Consider the following 21,195-nt stretch of genomic DNA (forward strand, 5'->3'; position numbering starts at 1 on the left):
CGGCGCAACGCAGGTACGCCAGTTCCACGATAGCGTAAAGCAAAGACCGAAGTTCTGTCCGTTCGTGACCCGCAGTAGATCCGCGAGTAAGGCTACTCGAAACCAGGAAGAACATCGACGAAGTGCTCGGCCGACGGTTCAACACGAGTGTATCCCCGTGGTCTGAAATAACAGACCCATAATTGGACCAAGTCCAGGAGTGCACCCGTGTGCTGTGCAGGACCACCACCAACTGGTTGTATCTCCAAGGTCGAGTCGTAGCCACGCGTCGCGAGTCTAGTGTATCGTCCGAACCGCGAAGCAAGTGAAAACCGAGACCCCCAGTGTGAATGACCAGCGAGTGAATACGAGAACGAACGAGTGACGAACAACACCCGAAGTCAACGAAGGGTATGTAACAACAGAGACAGAATATATACATGTCTACCTTTAATTATCGAACACCCATCCTGTACTCCTATACTACCTGCGAGGAAGGTCAAGGTACGCTTTAGCGTTTTGATCGGCAGAACCCAGAACCTAGTAACGGTGAAATAACCACCCTTAAGGTGGGACGTAACAATAGTACAATCTATAAAGTTTCGGAACATGCGCATGCGCACATACAAAATTTTTTAACCAGCCGCCATATTGAAAAAGAACGATAGAAAGCAAAGTGCAAGACGTGAAGCGTCATTCCTTTAAAAAAAAAAAAAAATAGGAAACGAAAAGAAGAAAGATGCGGCCAAATGAGGTAAAACATAATATGAATATAAGTCTTTGAGAAGTACTAAAACATCTGTTACGTCCCGGCGGAAAATTTGAAATTTATCCGCCTTGCGTCCCTTATCAAGCCCTTTTGGGTTACGAGAATTTCTCATGTAAGGGGCGTACAGGCGGGTGTTTCGGTTTTCCGCCAACATTTTCATTCCTCCTCGACCTTGTACATTCTTGTCAAGCCTTTCGAGGTTACGAGAATTTCTCATGCAGGGATGTACAGGGAAGAGTTTGAGTTTAATTCTTTCCTATTTTTGACTTCCTCTATCGCTTTCTCTTCTTTACCTGCTCTACCCTGGAATCGTGTATCTTGTCAAGCTCTTTCGAGGGTTACGAGAATTTCTCATGCGAGGTACACGAGGAAAGGCCGTTTCTATTTTCCTACCTTTCAATAGTTTACGTGACCCTCCTTGAAACTATCGTCGCCAGCCATTGTAACTCGAGTGAGAGAGAGAGCCGTAGCAATAACACCAGCGCTGCGCAGTTAGCCAGTGCTTCGCATTTCGGGAATTCCCTTGGTAACTGCGTAGAAACGGGAAAATCGTAATAACTCTTTTGTTAGAAACCTCTTTCTCACTCTGTTGCACAAAGCGTCAGCCGGTCCAACAAGGATCATCGTTATCTGATTGTAATAAAAGTATGAGAGAGTGGATGGATGAAACAAATTTAAACAATGAAAGTAAGAATTGAGAACCCTTACGAAAGCGAACGTCGCGAACGTTCGACCGCCGTTCGAAAATCAAGGGTCGTTCGAAGCAATAAACACTATTGTATCGAAATTCTAAGAACTGCCTAGCGATAACGGCAAATTTTGAACAAAGGAACGTTCTCGAAGGAACGTTCGCCAGATCTAGAATTGTTTAAAATTTATAAAATGCGAAATGCCGAATATATCGAGGCGATAGTTTGATGCGCGATAGATTGCATAATTCGCCACGGCATTACAACCACCGTAAGCGCATCATCCGCTGTTAAACATATAAAATCATACTGTTTTATTGCAAATCGGGGATGAACAATTTCGATCACGATATACGGATGACGGTTTCCTATCAAACCCGATATTTCACTTTTAATCTATATTTCAATATCAAATCTCAAATTGCATTCCAATTAAACTAATAGTTACATCTCGAATAAATGCCGTTAATTAATTATATGTATAAAGAGAAATACTGCGTAGTTTCTGAAAACCGTTGAAACTATCATGGCGACGAATGAGAAAGGGAAGGAACACCAAAGAAAGGGGATGAAAGATCTTCGTCTAGCTCGCGCGTCTTAGCCAATCACCGGGCACGCGACACTTCCGAAAACGGGCTACGATTCGCCAAACCGTCCCCTCCAAGGACGATGTTCGCGCGACGGGCCCTTCGGCCGTCGATCGCGCACGAAATTTGTCACTCTTGATCGATCAATCGTAAGTACGTGATCGGGAGCCCGTGTGTCCGAGAGACAGAGTTATTTGGAAGTTCGCGATATTTTCTCTGCGGTAAAGTCCTCCGCGTAGCGAGGCAGAGTGCCGTGCGAGTTAAAATAATCGGTATTCTGAATAAGGACTCACAGACGCGCACGTAAAATCTTCTCTCTCCCTAAATTTCTATCTTTTCTTTCCGATTTTAAATCGTTTGCTCGCGTAGTTCTCGTACTAACTTCATACCGCGTAATTATATTCGTTGTAACTGTAATTAATCGTAAATCGTTATTCGTTTGTCTCTCGTCGACGTACTCGTCCGTAATAATCCGTTCTCCCGCGACAAGTGCAGTGATCGACATCTTACCGTTTCTTTGGTGTTCCAGATCATCGAGCGAATACACCGAAACCTAGCAAGCGAATTATCTTGTATTTTATTGTACACCATAACGGTAAGTCGTTTCAGTTACATTTTTCGATCACGACGTTTATTCAATTGGCAAAACGGGCGATCTGGTCCAGCCCTTCAGGGTTACGAGAATTCCTCAGGTCAGATCGTTCCACCGTACGAGGTATCGATATCATTCAATATTAAATATTATTTTCCGTTTATTACAATTTCGCAATTCCAATTTCTTTTCCATCATCTAAGGGGCACCTTAGTCCAGCTCTTTCGAGAGTTACGAGAATTTCTCAGGCTGGGGTGTACCGCAGGCGGAAACCGCCAATCGTATAGTTAAATTTGGAAAGCGAAATTGTTATAATCATTTTTACGCGCCCGGTAATATACTCGTCGGTTTCAAATGTGATATCAGAGTGTTTTATATTCATATATATATACACCTTGTTAACTAATCTTAAGCATCTTTACATTTGTTCACATTTTTGCAGAACTGGTAATTTTCAATTTAACCAAATTTTTAAATTATTGAACTCATAATTTTGGCAATTATCTGATTTTCATTCACGATTAAACCAGTTTCATTTAGTTAAACAGTTTCCATTTATTTCGAACACACCTCACACGTTTCAGTTAAAACACGCCTACCAACATACCCAGATTCAAGGAGGGTCCCGTACGGGACTAAGCGTTGAACAAACCCAACGAAAGGCTAATAATTATAATCTTTTAACATCTTATCAATTTTGTCTTTCGTCTTTTAATTTGTCGAGAGCGTTAACACGCTCGAGACTGGTGGCAGCGATATCAACCATCGCGCTAAAATAGGGAAGCAGGAATTAGGGGTCGAATTCCAACCAACTAATTGAAATTTAACTACCTATAAATCCACGTGTTTCATTCCCTTTTACGTTGCGCCGTCGCACGCGCGCAACGTAACACATCTACTTTTATTATAGCAGCAAGGCGCAAACCAAAATATAATAGATGCAGTATGCATTAAAGACTACAACCTAGTTCTTAACAACTGTCTTGGACGCAGATACGAAGAATATGTCCCGAGTGTGATGTGAATATGGTACCGGTAGCAAAGGACCAATGGTGTTATATGGGCTCACGTAGCTTCATCCTCGCCAATACTGATATTAATTACATGACTTGTATAATGTGTCATAAAATGCTGAGCAACATACAACCCGCAATCGCCTGTACCGATTGCAAGAACAAAATTATAACCCTGGACGAGGAAGAAGAAAACGTATTTTTGATGGAATGTATTTTGGCCACTTTTGTACCCAATTTTGTTGGTCTTAGAAATATCATTCTTCAAGATGGCGAATATGGAATTGTTCATACGTTATAATAACTACTATAATATTATAACTACAAGTATATATATTAAAAATAATAATAATAATAATAAATATAATTCAATTTTCTTTTCTAAATAAATGAGTTCATTTATTTTAAATCTATCAACCATATCTTCGATTTATTAATGCGCAAACTCGCAAGTCTGCCATATTGATATAAAAATGAAAGAGAAAGATAGAAATAAAGAGCGATAAAGAAAGCAATTCAATTTTTCGAAAAAAGCAAAAATGGTACGACGGGCTGGACGCCGTGAAAGGTTCAAAAGGCTGAGAAGAGCTTTCAAACAATTCAGAGAGGTATAATTATATTTTTGATAAATTCTGTGAATTATTAATTATTTGTTTGCTTCGAAAAACTTCAAAGTTGCCAGTACAAGAGACGATAGGAACAAATGAGGAACCACCACCACCACCATGGAGGTTAGTCGAAATCAACATCCCGGAATTCGACTGGCAGGCGTATAGAGATTCGAAAAAAGGAGACCCCAGAAGGAAACATGGGGGAATTATCTAATTATTCGGAATCTTAGCAGCATCCCCAAGGAATAGCGAAATAAAATGTCGTTGTGCTCTTTGCATTCTGAGAAGGTGCAACCACAGTCTCTTGAGGACAAGAGACCAACGCACGGGGGAAGCTGTATCGTCCCGCTAAACAGAGCAACTTCTTCTTTTGTTCAATATTTTATTATAATAATTAATTTTAGTTAAAGTTTATGAGAAATGTTTAATTTAATTTGTATTGTATATTTTTATAATAATAAAATAATTTTCGTTTCAAATTTTATAGATGATTGAGTCTAGTCAGTAAGTCGGTAAATGTTTAGTCGGTAAGTCGGTCGGTAAATGAAATTATCGATAATTGATCGACGTGCGACCACGTATGCGCTAGCGGAACATCGATGATCTCGCGGTGGGGTGAAATCATAGAGTAGGGAGACCGCGTATAGACTAGGGAGTAGGGGTGCTCGGGAGACACGTGCTGGGAATTCCAGAAGTCAAAAGGAATCCTATGTAGAAAAAAAGCGCATGGTCAGCAAAATCTGACTATAAATAGAGGCGTTTCGCGCAGAGAAAAATCAGATCGTCTCCGACTTCGGTCGAATACAGACAGCACTCTGGCTATAGAGGAAAAGCTCTGCACTGACTTGCTTAGAGCGTAAGAGTAAGATAATCCGTATTTTTCAGTGGCGAGGTACGAGACTCTTCGGATCTGTGGACACCCTACTCATGGTTCGCAACGTGTTAACCAGATGTTAGTACTGAGTTCATACTCAAGTGTAAAGAGCTAGCTAGGAGCGGAGCTCCTTGAAACGGCCTGTACTAACGTGGCTCTGACTAGACCAGAAACCGATTGCGACCTGTAGGCAAGAGTCCGCTCGTGTCTGAGGATACCGTACAAGTCACTGATATTGATAATTTCCAATACTTAGCGTGATTGGCAATTATTCAGAGTGTTGGCTGTATCCATAGTCTAAGCCGCATGCATACTAATACATACTAATATATATTTTCTACTATATTTTTCATTTAGGGCGTACTCATTGTAATACTTCATTGTATTTCTTATCTAGCCCGTACACATTGTTACACTATAATTATTATTTTCCTTTATATCTTGAGATAGCATACTCAGTTATAGGTTTCTTACTTACTTGAATAAACCAGTAGTTTAGTACATTAATGTTTGGATTTTACTCCTTAACCACTTACCACGCGAACCTATAATCCCTATTACTACATTACAAGTGGCCTTCTGAGAGAACCGCTCTATCTATACGTCGGTGCAATGACGTACCTATTCTGGGACGTTACACGCCTAAGAGGCAACCTCGTCAATTTTCAAGATTTTTAAAATCCGTCATTTCCATCTGCCTCAGAATCGTTTGTAGTCGTTTGTAGTGATCTCCCTTTCGTTTGTAGTTAAATAGTTTAACAGTTACAGGCGATTGTTTGTACGGCTCAGCAGACTTCGTCAAACTTTAATATTTTTAAAATCCGTCTTTTCCATTTGATTCAGAATCGTTTGTAGTTGTTTGTAGTGATTTCCGATCCGTTTGTAGTTGAACAGTATGTAACATCCCGTAAGAAGAGGAGTAAATAAAAAAGAACTTTATTATTAATATTCATTTTTTTTCGTTTTTTTTTATAATCCAATATTGTAACAATTAGTTTATTTATTTTTGTATATTTTTTTTATAATTACATTCATATCCAATAACTAAGAAAAGAATCTTGTATTTATTAATATTTATATTTTAACAAAATTTATATTCCAAAAATATACATCGATAATTGTCGCGTCGATAAAACTACCGCGTCGCTAAAAGATCGACACAGAACACATAGATAGAGATAGGAATAACGCATAGAAAGAGATAGCAACAGGGCGCAGAATAGAGAGAGATAGCACTATGCGTAGACAGAGATAGCGATACGCGCGGAGTCACGTACACTCCGGTCAAAGTCCAAACACTTCCGATATCAAAAGTACGTGTAGAAAAAACTGCTACGTCAGCAGATCTCCGGTATAAATACGAACGTGCCGCGCGGAGCTGTTTCACTTCGATACTGATCGTAGTCTGACACGGGTCTATGGTACGATTATTACATAGATTTTCAGTAGCATAGATTCTTTTGTCGGCAAGGCGGCAAAGGTTCCGCGTCGGACCCGGAGCGCTCGACCACCGGTTCGCAGCGGTTCTCATACGTGTCAGGTTGTAACGGGTTACCGCCGGGGTATTGCCGGCTCAGCCGGTAAGTCCGGGGTTCAGGCGAACGAATGAATAAGTCGGTTGGATATGGGTGAAAATAGATATATTTAACTCTATGGTTACAGTCTAACTTAAAGCTACGGCCCTGGGTATCCTATCAGTCTAAGCGGTCTTACCAACTAACGATCTTAAAGCTAACGGTATCGAGCGGTCGCGGTCACGGCGCGGTCCTTAAAGTTAGCGGCGTCGATCGGTCGCGGTCACGGCGCGGTCTTTAAAGCTAACGGTATCTAGCGGTCACGAGACGGGATGTTGGCCGTCCTATTGTAATGTTTCGGTGCGGTACGGAAAACGGCGGAGGTAGTTGGATAGTCGGGAACGATGGTTAGATGCCTTCATGGGTGTACGGCCGTAGACACAACCCGTCCTGCACCCAGGCAGTAAGAAGACCGTGCTCCGGTGGACGCCGTAGAGACGTAACGCCCGGTCCGGCGGTCGGGAAGCCGCCGAGAGAAGGAACTCTCTCGGCCGTGGCCAAGGAGACAGCGGACTGTATCGGAGGACGGCCGTAGACACAACCCGTCCTGCCGAACGCTGCTGGAGGAATTAACAGGAGCCCAAAAATCGTAGTTGATCGCCTCTTTATCGCTCATCAAAGTGACTCGCTTCAGAGTGTCGATCTGGCGTCTATCGCCTCGTGGCCCGGTATATTAATGCTCGCGAGGCCGGCTGCCTCACGAGTTTGCGGCGCCGGTATTAGCGCGCGCTGGCAGGGGCCCGCGGTTTCGCGGCCTCGCATACTTTACAAGGTTCGCAACCAAGCCTAACGAGCGAGCGAAAGCAGAAGCTCCTTGGATGCGGCCTATTAGTACACTGGCTTTAGAGCGACGATACCATCTTGCAGTGTTCGCTACCAAGCTTAACGAGCGAGCAAAAGCAGAAGCTCCTTGGATACGGCCTATCAGTGACGGCTAAGTTGCCCAGAAATCGTACTGCGGCCGAACGAGTTAGCTGCTACAGTGTCAGAACGGATCCTCGCCAATTTTCCGACAATCGATCAATTTATTTAAATAATATTATTTTACAAAATTTCAAATTATAGATTTAGAGTTTTGATAATCGCATCTAGAGTCGCGTTCACTAATTAATTTATTTTCCTTTGTATTTTATTTTAGGACGAATTATTTTGTAACTAATAATCTGAATTTTCTTTCATTGTTATTTTCTTTTGTATTTTCTAATCTAGGGCGTACTCACTGTACTCAGTTAATATAATTATTTTATTTTTGTATTTCAAAACAGGGCGCAACATTTGTACATTCATTACATTAATTCTTTATATTATTTTCATTACATTTTATATTATTTACCTTTTTATATAATTCAAATAATTACTTATTTTTTTTTTATATATATATATTATAAACAAACACATTTCTTAAATAAACATACTCATTATTTATTTTTGAGAAAGGAATTAACGTTGGATTTTACTCCTTTACCGCGTGCCACCCGAACCTATAATCCCTTCATTATACGAGTCGCCTTCTTGCAAGGGAACCGCTCTCCCTACGCGTCGGTGCAGTAGCGTGCTCGTGATTATAATTCCGGGACGTTACAGTAACATAAACAACCCATCGAGATCCGAACACACACATGCAACCATCGAGTCCGAACGCAACACTTATCGCAAGCACTTGACTATGGTGGCGCGCTCGCGTGCTTCGACGGCGGTCCGCCAAAGGCCACTAACATAAATATTTCTTTCAAGATGTACACTGAGTTGCATTGAACTTGTCGCAGTGAAGTTCGCAGTGAATTTTTAGCCAACTTCACTGCGACAAGTTCAATGCAACTCAGTGTACACGTGCGGGCGACTATGGCCTAAATTCATTTTGTGAATAACAATTAAGTACTTGGAATAAGATTACGGGAGGCACACGTGCAACAAACCGTGGGACGATTTCAACTCCCAGCAATGCTTTTTGATCAATATAAATACAACTGCTTCTCAGTCCCAATATGGCCAGTGTACTTTTGAACTTCAACCAGTTAACTTTAGTGTTACATTAAATCTCTCGTGTCGCTCCCGGAGTAAGTTCCATATTCATTTACTATAAAGTGTGCAACGAGTTGTTATACTTAGAATATTTTCGTAACATTGTGACTAAGTATTTTGTCGAGTATTATTTTCTTAAAACTTTATTATTGTACTTTAAGTGTTGAAGTATATTATACCCTGAAATATAAAATAAAATTCAAATCATTATTTTTCAAGTGCTATTCTGGTTTGGTTCTTGTATTAATTCTTGAAGATTCCGAATTTTGGAATCTTAAGGCAATCTCACGTGACCTGATTGAGATCGCGCATCCCTGTTGCGCGTCAGTCTCCTTTGGGAAGCATAAAGGGTTGCATAGTTATCATATCTGGGTCTGATCATTTTACCAATTTCGCCAGGGAACCTTCTGCGCTCAGACGCACCCGGTAAATGGAATAACGAAAGCATTAGCCCGAGATTACTCTGTTAATTAAATTCACATTTATTTATTCTCAACCAACCAGGTACTAGCTTTTACAATTCTTTTATCTACACTGTATTCTTTTATTTTAAACTCAATCCTTATTATCTACTATTCAAGATCCAGCGTGAACTGATTAACTACCGCGCAATACAACTGTGCACCGGGATTCTTCGGGGATCTGAAAGGATCATTTGTTATGTGTTAAGCGAGACATTTTAAGACTATTGACTGGAAGTTGCGCCAATCCGCACCCAGCCATGGAAAGTCAACAAGAATTAGTCCAGACGAAATCAAATGTCAATTAAATTATTTTATCAGCTCAAGTTCAGTGCGAAGTCCCTCTGTATTCATTATTTATTATTTATTCATTTTGGAAGACACGAAAATTAATTTATTATCCTATTTAATCCGTTGATCGTCAAATCCGAATAGTATACATTATATTGTACCATTCGTTGGTAACATGCGCCATTCATCGGTAACGTATACCATTTGTCGATAACTTATATCTATGGGCGGTGTTAGGAATCGGAATTATCGACCGATAATTGCTGGCAGTCAATAGTTCTCCTATTACCGCTTTGTAAAGCGCTCGCCCCTCTGCTGTCCCCACCACCGCTCTTTCTCTCTCGATCCACTGGTTTTCTTACCACGAGCTACGTGCTACCTTACTTATTCGAAAGAAACGGCAGAGAAAGGATCGCGAAACAGAAAGAAAGAGAGAGAGAGAGATACGGAGTGCGGACACAGAGGAACGGGTTGTAACTTAATCCAAAAATCACTCAATTACACTAAATCAACTTTATTCTGTGACTGTAAAATAAACTGACCATTTACAAACTAATAACTGGAAGCTTCAGTCACCCCGATAGCAGTTAAACAATCTAAACTTAAACATTGGTCCTTCGAGCCGGATAAAAATCGAGGTGAGTGAAGCCTTACATCAATCCGATTACAACAATTAATTACAATCGGCTTAAACTAATCCAATTAACGGCGAAAAATTAACGGTTGTCCTTGACCGCGCGCGTGGAGATAAACACCTGGCATAAACTCGTCGCTCACCTGTGTATATTTTTTGCCCTGAAACAATGGAGAAGTTCGTTACAAAGCAGCTCGATTTGTTCAAACGTATTTCATCGACGGTGGAAAATATGAAAAAGCTGGGTGCGGCTAAAATAACCAAAGGAGTGGTTAAATCTCGCTTGGAGCTCTTGGAAAGAAACTGGAATACATTTTCCGAGACGCACGATCAACTCCTTGACGCGTTTGCAGCAACCGAAAAGGACAGTCCGTATTTCAAAAAGGACTACATGGGCGCTGGTGAAGAGGCGTACGTCCAACAAAAGGCAATATTGCTGGACCTATTGGAGGAAAAGCTAGCCGAAAACTCCGCAGGTAAGACCGAATCATCTCATGGATCTTCAACTCTCCGGTCTTTACCTAAAATCACGCTGCCTAGCTTTTCCGGTGACTACAACAGCTGGTCGAACTTTCGCGATCTATTTCAATCTTTAATCATTAATAATGAAGCTTTCTCTCTCGTTGAAAAGCTACATTATCTGAAAATAAGCTTATCTGGTGAGCCAGCGCAATTACTGCAACATATACCAGTAGCCGGTGACAACTTTGAACGGGCTTGGAACGCAATTACGCAACGCTATCAAAACTTACGGGTCCTGATTACCTCTCAATTGGCATCCTTAATGGCACTTCCTCCGATGAAAAGAGAATCGGCGCGAGACCTGAAAGAATTGCTTAACGGCACAACGGACGCCGTCCAAGCTCTGGAGGCCATGAAGCGACCAGTCCAACACTGGGATGACTGGCTCGTCTTCATAACCGCCGAAAAACTGGATTCCAAAACAAGAATGGGATGGGAAACAGCCATTGGATCAACATCAGATCCTCCAACGCTTACACAATTAACGACGTTTCTCACCTCCAAACTGCGAGCCTTGGAAGCTGTGGAAGGAGCATCCGGTTCATCAGCAACAACTACGAACGCAATCGAAGCCCAGAAGCAAGGGAAGAGGACGTCCGTCAACTCCACGCTTCGTCTCAAGGCGCACGCGACGCACACCGCTGGAGAAGGATCTCGAAGGTGCCTCATTTGTCAAAAGGACCACTTCATTCTGTTTTGCCCGACCTTCAAGGGGATGAATCCGCGTGAGAGGAAGCAGCTGGTAACAGAAAAGCGACTGTGTTATAATTGCTTGGCTCCACACTCTTCACAAGCTTGTAAGTCCACTAAACGGTGCCAGGTTTGCGTTGGTAAGCATCATACCTCTCTTCATTATAATTTTGAACAATCTTCTGCTGCTCGCTCTTCTCTTTCCAAACAGGTGCCAGACTCGAATCGCGAGACGATCGACGATCCGCAACAGGAGCCATCCGCTTCAATTTCTGAAAAGGTTACACATTGCGCAATGACTTCCTGCTCCGTAACCTCCGCTGTATCGGTCATACTTGCTACCGCGGAACTAATGCTAGAGTCCGACCAGGGAAGGAGAGTGGTAGTGAGAGCTTTAATCGATCCTTGCTCAGAGGTTTCTTTGATGGAGGAGAGCGTGGCTCAGATTCTAAATCTAAAGCGGGTACCTGATAAAATTCCGGTTATTGGCGTCGGAAAGACGCAAACTTACACGAAAGGTAGGGTCTCTCTTCGCATATTTTCTCGCGTGGACCAAACTATATCGTATCGCCTCTCGGTATACGTTCTTCCAAAACTATCGTCCTACCAAGCGGCGAAATCTTCGTGTCCTTCCACATTAGCTCATTTGGAGGGATTAGAACTGGCCGACCCTAACTTTCTTTCTTCGCGGCATATTAATCTAATCTTGGGAGCGGATATCTACGCTCAAATAATAAGAGCGGGTCTAAAACAAGGCCCACCTAACACGCCAATTGCTCAAGCCACCTCACTTGGGTGGATTTTAACTGGACCGTTAAGGCACTCTACAAACTCAAACAACAATACTAATCTAGCTATCTCGTTGCAGTGTTCCATGCGAGAATCAGATCTGGTTGAGACGCTTACTCGCTTTTGGAAAATTGAGGAAATTCCCTCAAAATCTAATCTGTTAACCGAGGAGGAAAAAATGTGTGAGGATCACTTTGTAAAAACACATAGGCGAGAAAAATCTGGAAGGTATGTCGTTTGTTTACCTTTTAAATCTTCGTCTTCAGAACTAGGCGAAAGCAAGGAAGCCGCAAGTGCTCTCCTCTTAAAACTTGAAAAACGCTTTCAACGCGATGTCGATCTTCAAAAAGCCTATTGCGATTTCTTGTCTGAATACGAAGACTTGGGTCACATGGAGCGCATCCCTGAACCGATAAAAATACAAAAATCAGCCTACTATCTGCCGCATCACGGCGTGCTACGAGAATCAAGTTCAACTACAAAATTGAGAGTAGTCTTTAACGCGTCGTTTAAAACTTCAACGGGTGTTTCTTTAAACGACTTGGTTCACACAGGTCCCAATCTTCTTCCCGAAATCTTCTCAATACTCTTAAAATGGCGCAAGCACGCCATAGCTTTCTCAGCAGATGTTGAAAAAATGTACCGCCAAATTCGGGTGGATGAGAAGGACTGTGATTACCAGAGAATCGTCTGGAGAAGCAACGCTAATCAACCAGTAACAAGCTATCGTCTCTTAACAGTAACTTACGGAACTGCGTGCGCTCCATATCTTGCAATTCGCACGCTCAAACAACTGAGTAGGGACGAAGAGGAGGCATATCCACTGGCAGCTCATTGCCTCCGAAACGACGTTTACGTTGATGACGTAATTTCGGGGTCAGATAATCTGGAAGAGGCCAGTCAGCTTCAGCAACAATTGATCGAGTTGTTGAGGGCGGGCGGCTTCAAACTGCGGAAATGGACCTCAAACAATACTGAACTTTTAAGCAAGCTGCCAGCGGATTATGTCGCCTCCTCTTCCGACCGATCATGTAACTTCGACAGTGTCTCAACACTTCTGGGTCTGAAATGGAGCACTGCCTCGGACTGCTTTTTGTTTTCTACTCGGCCACGGTCAGATACTCAATTTGTCACTAAAAGAATGGTATTTAGCGAGATAGCGGGTCTCTACGATCCCTTGGGTCTTTTAGCTCCGGTGGTCACTCTGGCAAAAATCTTTATGCAATCATTATGGCTTTTAAACTTAAACTGGGATGATCCGCTTTCGGATCAACTACAAACATTCTGGATAAATTTCCATGCGGGACTGAACGCTCTCTCCTCCCTTAGAATTCCTCGCTGGATTTCGGTAACGCAAATAGGAAATATTTATGAACTTCACGGGTTTGCCGACGCTTCTGAGAAGGCTTATGCAGCCGTTATCTATATACGAGTAATTCCGGAAAGCCCTGAATCCGACCTACGTGTCAATCTAATTGCGGCAAAAACGCGAGTCGTTCCCCTAAAGCAAGTTTCGCTGCCACGACTTGAGCTGTGCGCAGCTATACTACTGGTTCGCTTAATGAAAACTGTAAAAACTACTCTGGACTTACCTAAAAGCTCTCTTCATCTTTGGTCGGACTCTTCCATTGTTCTTAGCTGGCTGCAACAGCACCCTACCAAATGGAAGACCTTCGTCGCCAATCGGGTCTCAGAAATTCAAACAACGCTACCCGAAACAACTTGGCGACACATACGTTCCGCCGAGAACCCGGCCGACGTTGCCTCTCGCGGAATATCTGGGGAAAAAATAGCTTCATGTAAACTCTGGTGGGAAGGACCCCCTTTTCTTTCTCTACGAAATCACAATCTGGATAAATACCTTCTAAAAAATCTGGTTACGGATCAGGAAGCTCGGATAGTAAGGTCGTCCTGCGCGATCGTTTCTGGTACCTCGTTTCTGGAAGAGTTCATAAGCAGATATTCATCAATGTAAAAACTTTGTAAAATCGCAAGCTGGTGCTTACGCTTTCGAAAACGGGAAGCGGTCGAAAAAACGACGTTCGAAAATCGAAACGTTCTAAGTGCATGCGAAATTCACAAAGCACGACTCACCTTAATTCGCGGCGTTCAAACAATCTCGTTTTCCACGGAAAAGGCTCTTCTTGCACAGTCTGCTTCTCTCTCTCGCGGACCTCTTGTCCGACTTAACCCCTTCGTCGACGACAACGGACTTCTTCGAGTCGGCGGACGTTTAAAACACTCGTTACTGGATTTTCAAGAAAAACACCCAATTATTCTGCCAACTAAAGGTCACTTCGTAACTCTACTAATCCGCGAAGCTCACGAAAAAACTCTTCATGGCGGAGTACAACTTACCTTAGCATCTCTTCGTCAACGATACTGGATTTTGGCCGCTCGACGCTCTGTACGCATTTACATTCACTCGTGCATAACTTGCTGGAGATGGCTCGCGAAAACTACGCAGCAGCAAATGGCTGATCTCCCCACCACTCGCGTACGACCGACTAGGCCATTCACAAATACCGGTGTCGATTACGCTGGGCCTTTCCTCATAAAAACTAGTCCCGGACGAGGACACCACACTCGCAAAGCCTATGTCGCTGTCTTTGTCTGCCTTTCCACTCGAGCAATTCACTTAGAACTGGTATCGGATTATACGACTGATGCTTTTCTTGCAGCTTATCGCCGCTTTGTCTCTCGCAGAGGAATGTGTTCCATTCTTACCAGCGATCAAGGTACAAATTTCGTTGGCGCCGATCGAGAACTGCGTCGGCTCTTCTCTGCCGCGAAATTTGATTTCAATACACTGGCTAGCTCCTTAGCACTGGACGGAACAACATGGAAATTCAACCCTCCGGCCGCCCCTCATTTCGGCGGTATTTGGGAGGCAGCAGTGAAGTCCATGAAGTTTCACTTGAGGCGAGTGGTGGGGGAGACACCGCTCACGTTTGAGGAAATGTCCACCGTTCTGGCTCAAATTGAGGCGTGCCTAAACTCTCGCCCCCTGGCGCCCTTAGGAACTGACCCTGATTGTAATGAATTTTTAACACCAGGTCATTTTCTCGTAGGAGCTCCGCTCACAGCCGTGCCTGAACCGTCGCTGATCGACCAAAAACCGGCACGTTTAACACGCTGGCAGTTACTCCAACAGATGCGCGATCACTTTTGGAAACGTTGGGCGGCGGAGTACCTGCAGCATCTTCAGGCTCGTACCAAATGGTCTCAACCTCAACCTAACGCACAACCGGGCGACCTGTGTATGGTTACGTCGGAAGCTACTCCACCTACCAAATGGCCGATCGGTCGAATAATCGAGACGTACCCCGGTGATGACAACAAGGTTCGAGTCGTCCTGGTTAGAACACCGTTCGCGACGCTGAAGCGACCTGTCACCAAACTCTGCTTATTCCCGACAACGCCGGCAGGGAACTAAACTGCATCTTCAAGGACCTCACCAACACTAGTCGTTCGTCGTGTAGACGAAGGCGGGCGGAATGTTAGGAATCGGAATTATCGACCGATAATTGCTGGCAGTCAATAGTTCTCCTATTACCGCTTTGTAAAGCGCTCGCCCCTCTGCTGTCCCCACCACCGCTCTTTCTCTCTCGATCCACTGGTTTTCTTACCACGAGCTACGTGCTACCTTACTTATTCGAAAGAAACGGCAGAGAAAGGATCGCGAAACAGAAAGAAAGAGAGAGAGAGAGATACGGAGTGCGGACACAGAGGAACGGGTTGTAACTTAATCCAAAAATCACTCAATTACACTAAATCAACTTTATTCTGTGACTGTAAAATAAACTGACCATTTACAAACTAATAACTGGAAGCTTCAGTCACCCCGATAGCAGTTAAACAATCTAAACTTAAACAGGCGGTAACATATACCATTAATTGGTAATATATATCTGCAGTTGGTAATATGTATCGATTGTTGGTAACTTATCTATAGTTGGTAACTTATCTATTGTAGGAGACCAAGACCGGGTCGCGGGAAATAAAAGAGTCGCTTACCGGGAAAGAAAAAAATAGTTTATTAGGTGATGCGAAGGCGAGATCGAACTGGCGAACGAACTGCGTCGCGATTTCTTCTTTCTTTTATATGGATTGCCTCACCGCGGGGCTGCGATCCTCTTTTTTTTGCTTCTCGAAGGATCTAGAGTATTCTGGAGACGCCTCGACAAAACCGTTGAATCGTCGTTACATTTTTTTTTCTTCTCGAAAGATCTGGAGTATTCTGGAGACGCCTCGACAAAGCCGTTAAATCGTTACATCGCGTCTACACTATAGTTGGTAATTTATCTATAGTTGAGAACATATATCTTTTACTGGTAACTTATCTTTGGCAAATGAAAAAAGAATAGTGCGTGATTCGTATTACGGGGAGTACACGGTGACGTTACACCTCCCTCCCCTGGGAAAATATGTTTTGAGACTGAAAGTTTCAAAATTATTTCTTCGTAAGAAATATAAATGATATTAGAAAAGATATTATGTTTTATGCAAATTAATGAAATATATATATATTCGCTTGTACGTTTTCTTGCTTACGCTTGTAATTTAAACATTTGATTGCATTGAGGGTCTGGGCTGTTTGCATTTGGGATCTTCGGAAGTACTTTCCTCCACGTTGAATGGCATTAGCTCGCGAGGTGCATCTGGTTGCCGTGGTGGACCTCTCGCGAGATGAATCAAAAGATGCGTAATTGATGTGAAAATTGCTCCAAGGAGATGGAGACTGCAGCCGTAAATGGAATGCAGAGTATAACCGTTCACAACTGTGTCTATCACTGCGATCTTAAGTTTAATCAGCATAAATATAGCTATCACTCCCGCACTAATTGTTCCAAATTCCATAAATCCTCTTCAGATTCTTGAAAATGTCGTGTGAGCGATCTTCGATAAAGTATCTTCGTCAAGCAATCCTGTGATCGAAATTGTATTTGAACCTATATACGGGTTTAGCATGCCTCTTGCTATCGCGTTCATTACTGCCGGTTTTTCAGCAGGGAACATGATGTGATCTCGTAATTGTTGTAACTCTTTTGCTGAATAAATTCCACTTGTAGCTAAGGATTTTGGAGTGAGATATCTCCAACTAAGTGTAGAAATTAGTTGCGTTTTCTGCGGTGTTTCCGCGATCGTTGGAGTTGGCACTGTTTTGATCCATGCATCATCAACCTTGTACATGCTAGGAAGTAGCGGATTACATTGTTTCTCTATTCCAAACTGCATGAGTACAGGGTCTACCATTTATCTCGCAACCCATGCGCACGCAAATTGATGAAAATGGCAACAGCGCAAGAATTCTAGAGATGTAAAAATCCGTACAGTTAAGTTGGTAATTGATTCGGGATACGAGTACACCGAGTTTCATCGAACTTGTCGCGGCGTGTGAAACTAACACATATTCACGCCGGAGAGCCGATTGGCGAGGGGCACACGAAGGAGGGATTGCAGCCAATTGACTGCCGTCGTGAATATGTGTTAGAGTCACACGCCGCGACAAGATCGATGAAACCCGATGTACTTGTATCCTGAATCGAATTTCGGACCACAGTTCAGTTGATTACCAACTTAACTGTACGGTTTTTACATCTCTCGAATTTTAACGCTGTTGCCATTTTCATCAATTTGCGCGCGCATGGGTTGCGAGATAAATGGTAGACCCTGTATATGCGTCTTCGGCATAAGAAAATACGTCGTATTGTTATACGTCGTAGAACTGGAAGTTCGTTATAGCATTCTTCTGTTTTTCAGATTCTTACATCAATAGGGATACACTGGAGAATGTGGATGACTTCTCCTGCGTTTACAGCAATGTACCCTGGTTGTTTTGTGATTATATATGCGAATTCTTCTGGAACCATTAGTACTATCGACAAGGCGTTGCGGAGAATCTGTCTTTCTGCTTCGCATTTTTGAATTACTACATTGTAGTACAATAATGTTAGCTGATTTTTTATGTGCCTCTCGACGTAAACGAACTTGGAGTTTATATAAGTGAAAATATCTAGATTATCCACGGCTGTGGGCCTTTTCTGGATAATACTATTGCCTTGCTGTGTTTCTAATATGAATAATCTTGGATGTTCGGTGCCGATTGATGTGTAACCACATACCTGATGTTCTCGAGTCTGAGTAAGAGCGAACGTTACCTCTTCTGTCGTCAGACTATAAACTATTGGATGGTGTCCTCCATTGTTTTCTGTAAGTTTATCAGCGAGTTCTTCACATAGGACATGATACGAACGTAATTCGCAGGTATCGGTAGGCATTGATTTCCAAAATGTGTAACCAACCGATGCATAACGTTTGTGCAAGATCGCACGTCGTTCCAGACGGCAACATAATCTTTCCAGCTTTTATCTTGACTGGAACCATTAAATCTCTGAGTTTGGCTTCTAATACTGCTTGTATAAACATCTTGTTCCAAGTACCATAAGGATCAGGTGCATGTTCCATCCGGCCCGAGTGAGCCTGCTAATTTCACTGTACGGTGTGTTGTTGAATTAGGTGTGATGCCGGTGATAATTGTGTTTCCCATCGTAATTGTCCCTTCTTGGTGTAATTTGAGGCATGTTGAATAACCCATATCTTGTATATATTCGGCGTATCCGTTATGGACTGCTGAAACGTGTGAAGGCATACCACATCTTAACACGACTCTTCGAATGTTTATTTTACATTGGATAATCTCGATATGATCATAATCTGATAACTGGAGCAACTGGATATATTTCTCGACACATCGCCCAAAGGGTTGGTTATCCGTAATGCTATGCTGCGTAATCCCAATTCATCTAAAACAGACTTTAAAATTTCTAATCCTTTTAGTATATGTTCAGCTGTAGTCAATGTAATAGACCTTTCCTGTATAGGAATAGATACAATTTTATGATTGCCAGGTGTACGAACGTTAGGAGTATTAGATAAAAGAGTGTTTGGATCAGGTAATAGTCCTAATTCACGTAATTCTTTTGCATCGTTACAGACCGATTTGCCATCGTCTGTTGAGAATATAACTAAATTATTTCGCTGAATGGCCAACGGTTCGTTGGGTTTCTCGATCTTTAAAAATTCTATTTGTGCTGGTGGTTCAAAGAGTGTTCGCCGTTAATAATTTCTTCTTCACAGTCGGAGGAACTACTGTCATCGTCATCGTCGTTTTCTAAAATTGGTTGTTCTATATTTTCGATTTCTTCATCTTCGATTTGTGTTTGTGGTAACTCGTTTAATACAGGAACGTGTTCTTGCGATTCTAAATTTTGTGGTTCTTCGTTTTCGATTTGAATGTTTGCTTCAGATTCTAAGGTTTCTTCGTCTTACGTTTCGATGTTCCGAGGTTCAAGTTCGGGTGACATCGATCTGGATGATAATACAAATTGCTTTTTCTTGTTAAATTCATCTTTATACTATGAAGGACGATCGAACGATATATCATAATCCGTTGATTCGGAATCGCTTTGATTTATTGGCATCATTTGCAACTCCGGAGGGTTTCTAGAAAGTGCATCTATGTATAAATTCGTCTTGCCAGCTTTATAGACTATTTCGTATTCATATTCTGATAATTTTAATTTCCATTTCCACAATCTTGATGTTGGATCTTTTATATTATGTAACCAAACTAAAGGTTTGTGATCAGTTATTATTTTAAATTTCTTCCCGTATAAGTATGTACGGAAATGTGCTACTGAATATACTACGGCGAGACATTTTTTCTCAATAGTAGAATATTTTTATCCGACTTCGAAAAGGAGGAGGATACTCAATTCAATGTGTATTTTTTTGTCTTTTTTTTCAATGTATGTTCATTGATTACGCCGAAACGGCTGGACCAATCGGAACGAAACCTTTTGCATCTTGTAGAGTACGTCTCCCGATTGGTCCCGTTAAAAACACATTCTGCATCTTTTCATTCCTGACTATTTTTATTGCAAATAAAATAATTTTTAACAAAAAAAATCCGACTTCGAAGTGCACTAAAAAGTGTAAAATAATTTCTATTTCATTTATACCAGTATTCCACATCTATTAATAACATCTACTTAATCGTTAAATAGGATACTAAATACATTTCAACCTTTTCGGAGGAGGCGCAAAATAAAAAACTTTTCTTCTACTCGGAAGATCCTGGTTCAGACGTTGGCAATCTATGACACGCCGGTTACCAAATGACTCATTTGATAATTTCAAGTTAACAATATTCAACGGGATTCAACATATCCAGTGCGGATTAACTACATTTACATCAAAAGTGCTATCAACTTCTAATACAATCGTGAAAATTACAAATATTTTCGACCGTACCTATAACGCCCCACATGGTTTCTTACGTTATTAATTACCACGTTTGTTTCTTACGACTTATTAATTACCAAGTTTGCCTTACCCTAACCAAATTGTTATTGGCAGCATCGTATATTCGAGTATTTTTAATTTTGCGCCTTCTCCGAAAAGATTGAAATGTATTCAGTATTCTATTTAACGATTAAGTAGATTTTATTATTAGCTGTGGAATACTGGTATAAATGAAATAGAAAATAGTTTACACTTTTTAGTGCATTTCGAAGTCGGTTTTTTTTTGTTAAAAATTATTTTATTATTCATGCTGATTTAAAGTGCGTGATGTGTAAGCTATCGGCAGATCTTTACCGACTTCTCCTTGACTAAGGATGCCTCCAATCGCATATCCAGATGCGTCAGTGGTTAATAAGGGTTAACAAAAGGGTTTGTAAAATCTGGGAATTGTAATATATGAAATAGGTGCTTGACACAATTGATCTCTTAATGTTTCAAAGAATGATTGTTGATGGTTTGTCCATAGGAATGGTTTATCTTTCTTTAGTAAATCTGTTAGTGGTTTAGCTATCTTGAAAAAATTCTTGATAAATCTTCTGTAATATCCAGTGACACCTAAGAATTCTCTTATACAGGGTGTCCCGTAACGTATTTTCACCCTCTGAGGTGGTGGTAGGTGGGGTTATTCTGAACAACTTTTTCCTTTGCGAAAAGGTGGTTTGAAGCTTCCTTTTTGAATTATTAAGCAAAAACACTGACGGCTACGAAAGCGGGGCTTGACGTAGGTCGCG

The 21,195-nt window shown here is 41.9% G+C and overlaps 1 protein-coding gene, 1 long non-coding RNA gene and 1 pseudogene across 2 annotated transcripts; 1 reads left to right on the top strand and 2 right to left on the bottom strand.

Annotated features, from left to right (window-relative positions):
* Positions 1–11,137: 11,137 nt before the first annotated feature.
* LOC117606160 (uncharacterized) lies at positions 11,138–14,506 on the bottom strand. The gene is made up of 6 exons (XR_004581902.2): positions 14,456–14,506; positions 14,192–14,345; positions 13,959–14,036; positions 13,690–13,875; positions 11,462–11,580; positions 11,138–11,357 (listed from the first exon to the last, which is right to left on the bottom strand). It is a non-coding gene; the product is annotated as an uncharacterized LOC117606160 (long non-coding RNA).
* A 301-nt stretch (positions 14,507–14,807) lies between these two features.
* Positions 14,808–15,533, top strand: LOC143306592 (uncharacterized). Its single transcript, XM_076693059.1, has one exon. The coding sequence runs from the start codon at positions 14,808–14,810 to the stop codon at positions 15,531–15,533; it is 726 nt and encodes a 241-aa protein (XP_076549174.1).
* Positions 15,534–16,660: 1,127 nt separating this feature from the next.
* LOC143306593 (uncharacterized) lies at positions 16,661–18,565 on the bottom strand (annotated as a pseudogene).
* Between the last annotated feature and the right edge of the window lie 2,630 nt (positions 18,566–21,195).

The sequence above is a fragment of the Osmia lignaria genome, unplaced genomic scaffold, assembly GCF_051020975.1.
Source record: "Osmia lignaria lignaria isolate PbOS001 unplaced genomic scaffold, iyOsmLign1 scaffold0013, whole genome shotgun sequence".
In the NCBI taxonomy this organism is placed as follows: domain Eukaryota; kingdom Metazoa; phylum Arthropoda; class Insecta; order Hymenoptera; family Megachilidae; genus Osmia; species Osmia lignaria.

What these genes read in the sequence shown, in the direction of transcription:
- LOC143306592 (XM_076693059.1), top strand. Translation starts at nt 14,808, where the DNA reads ATGTGTTCCATTCTTACCAGCGATCAAGGTACAAATTTCGTTGGCGCC.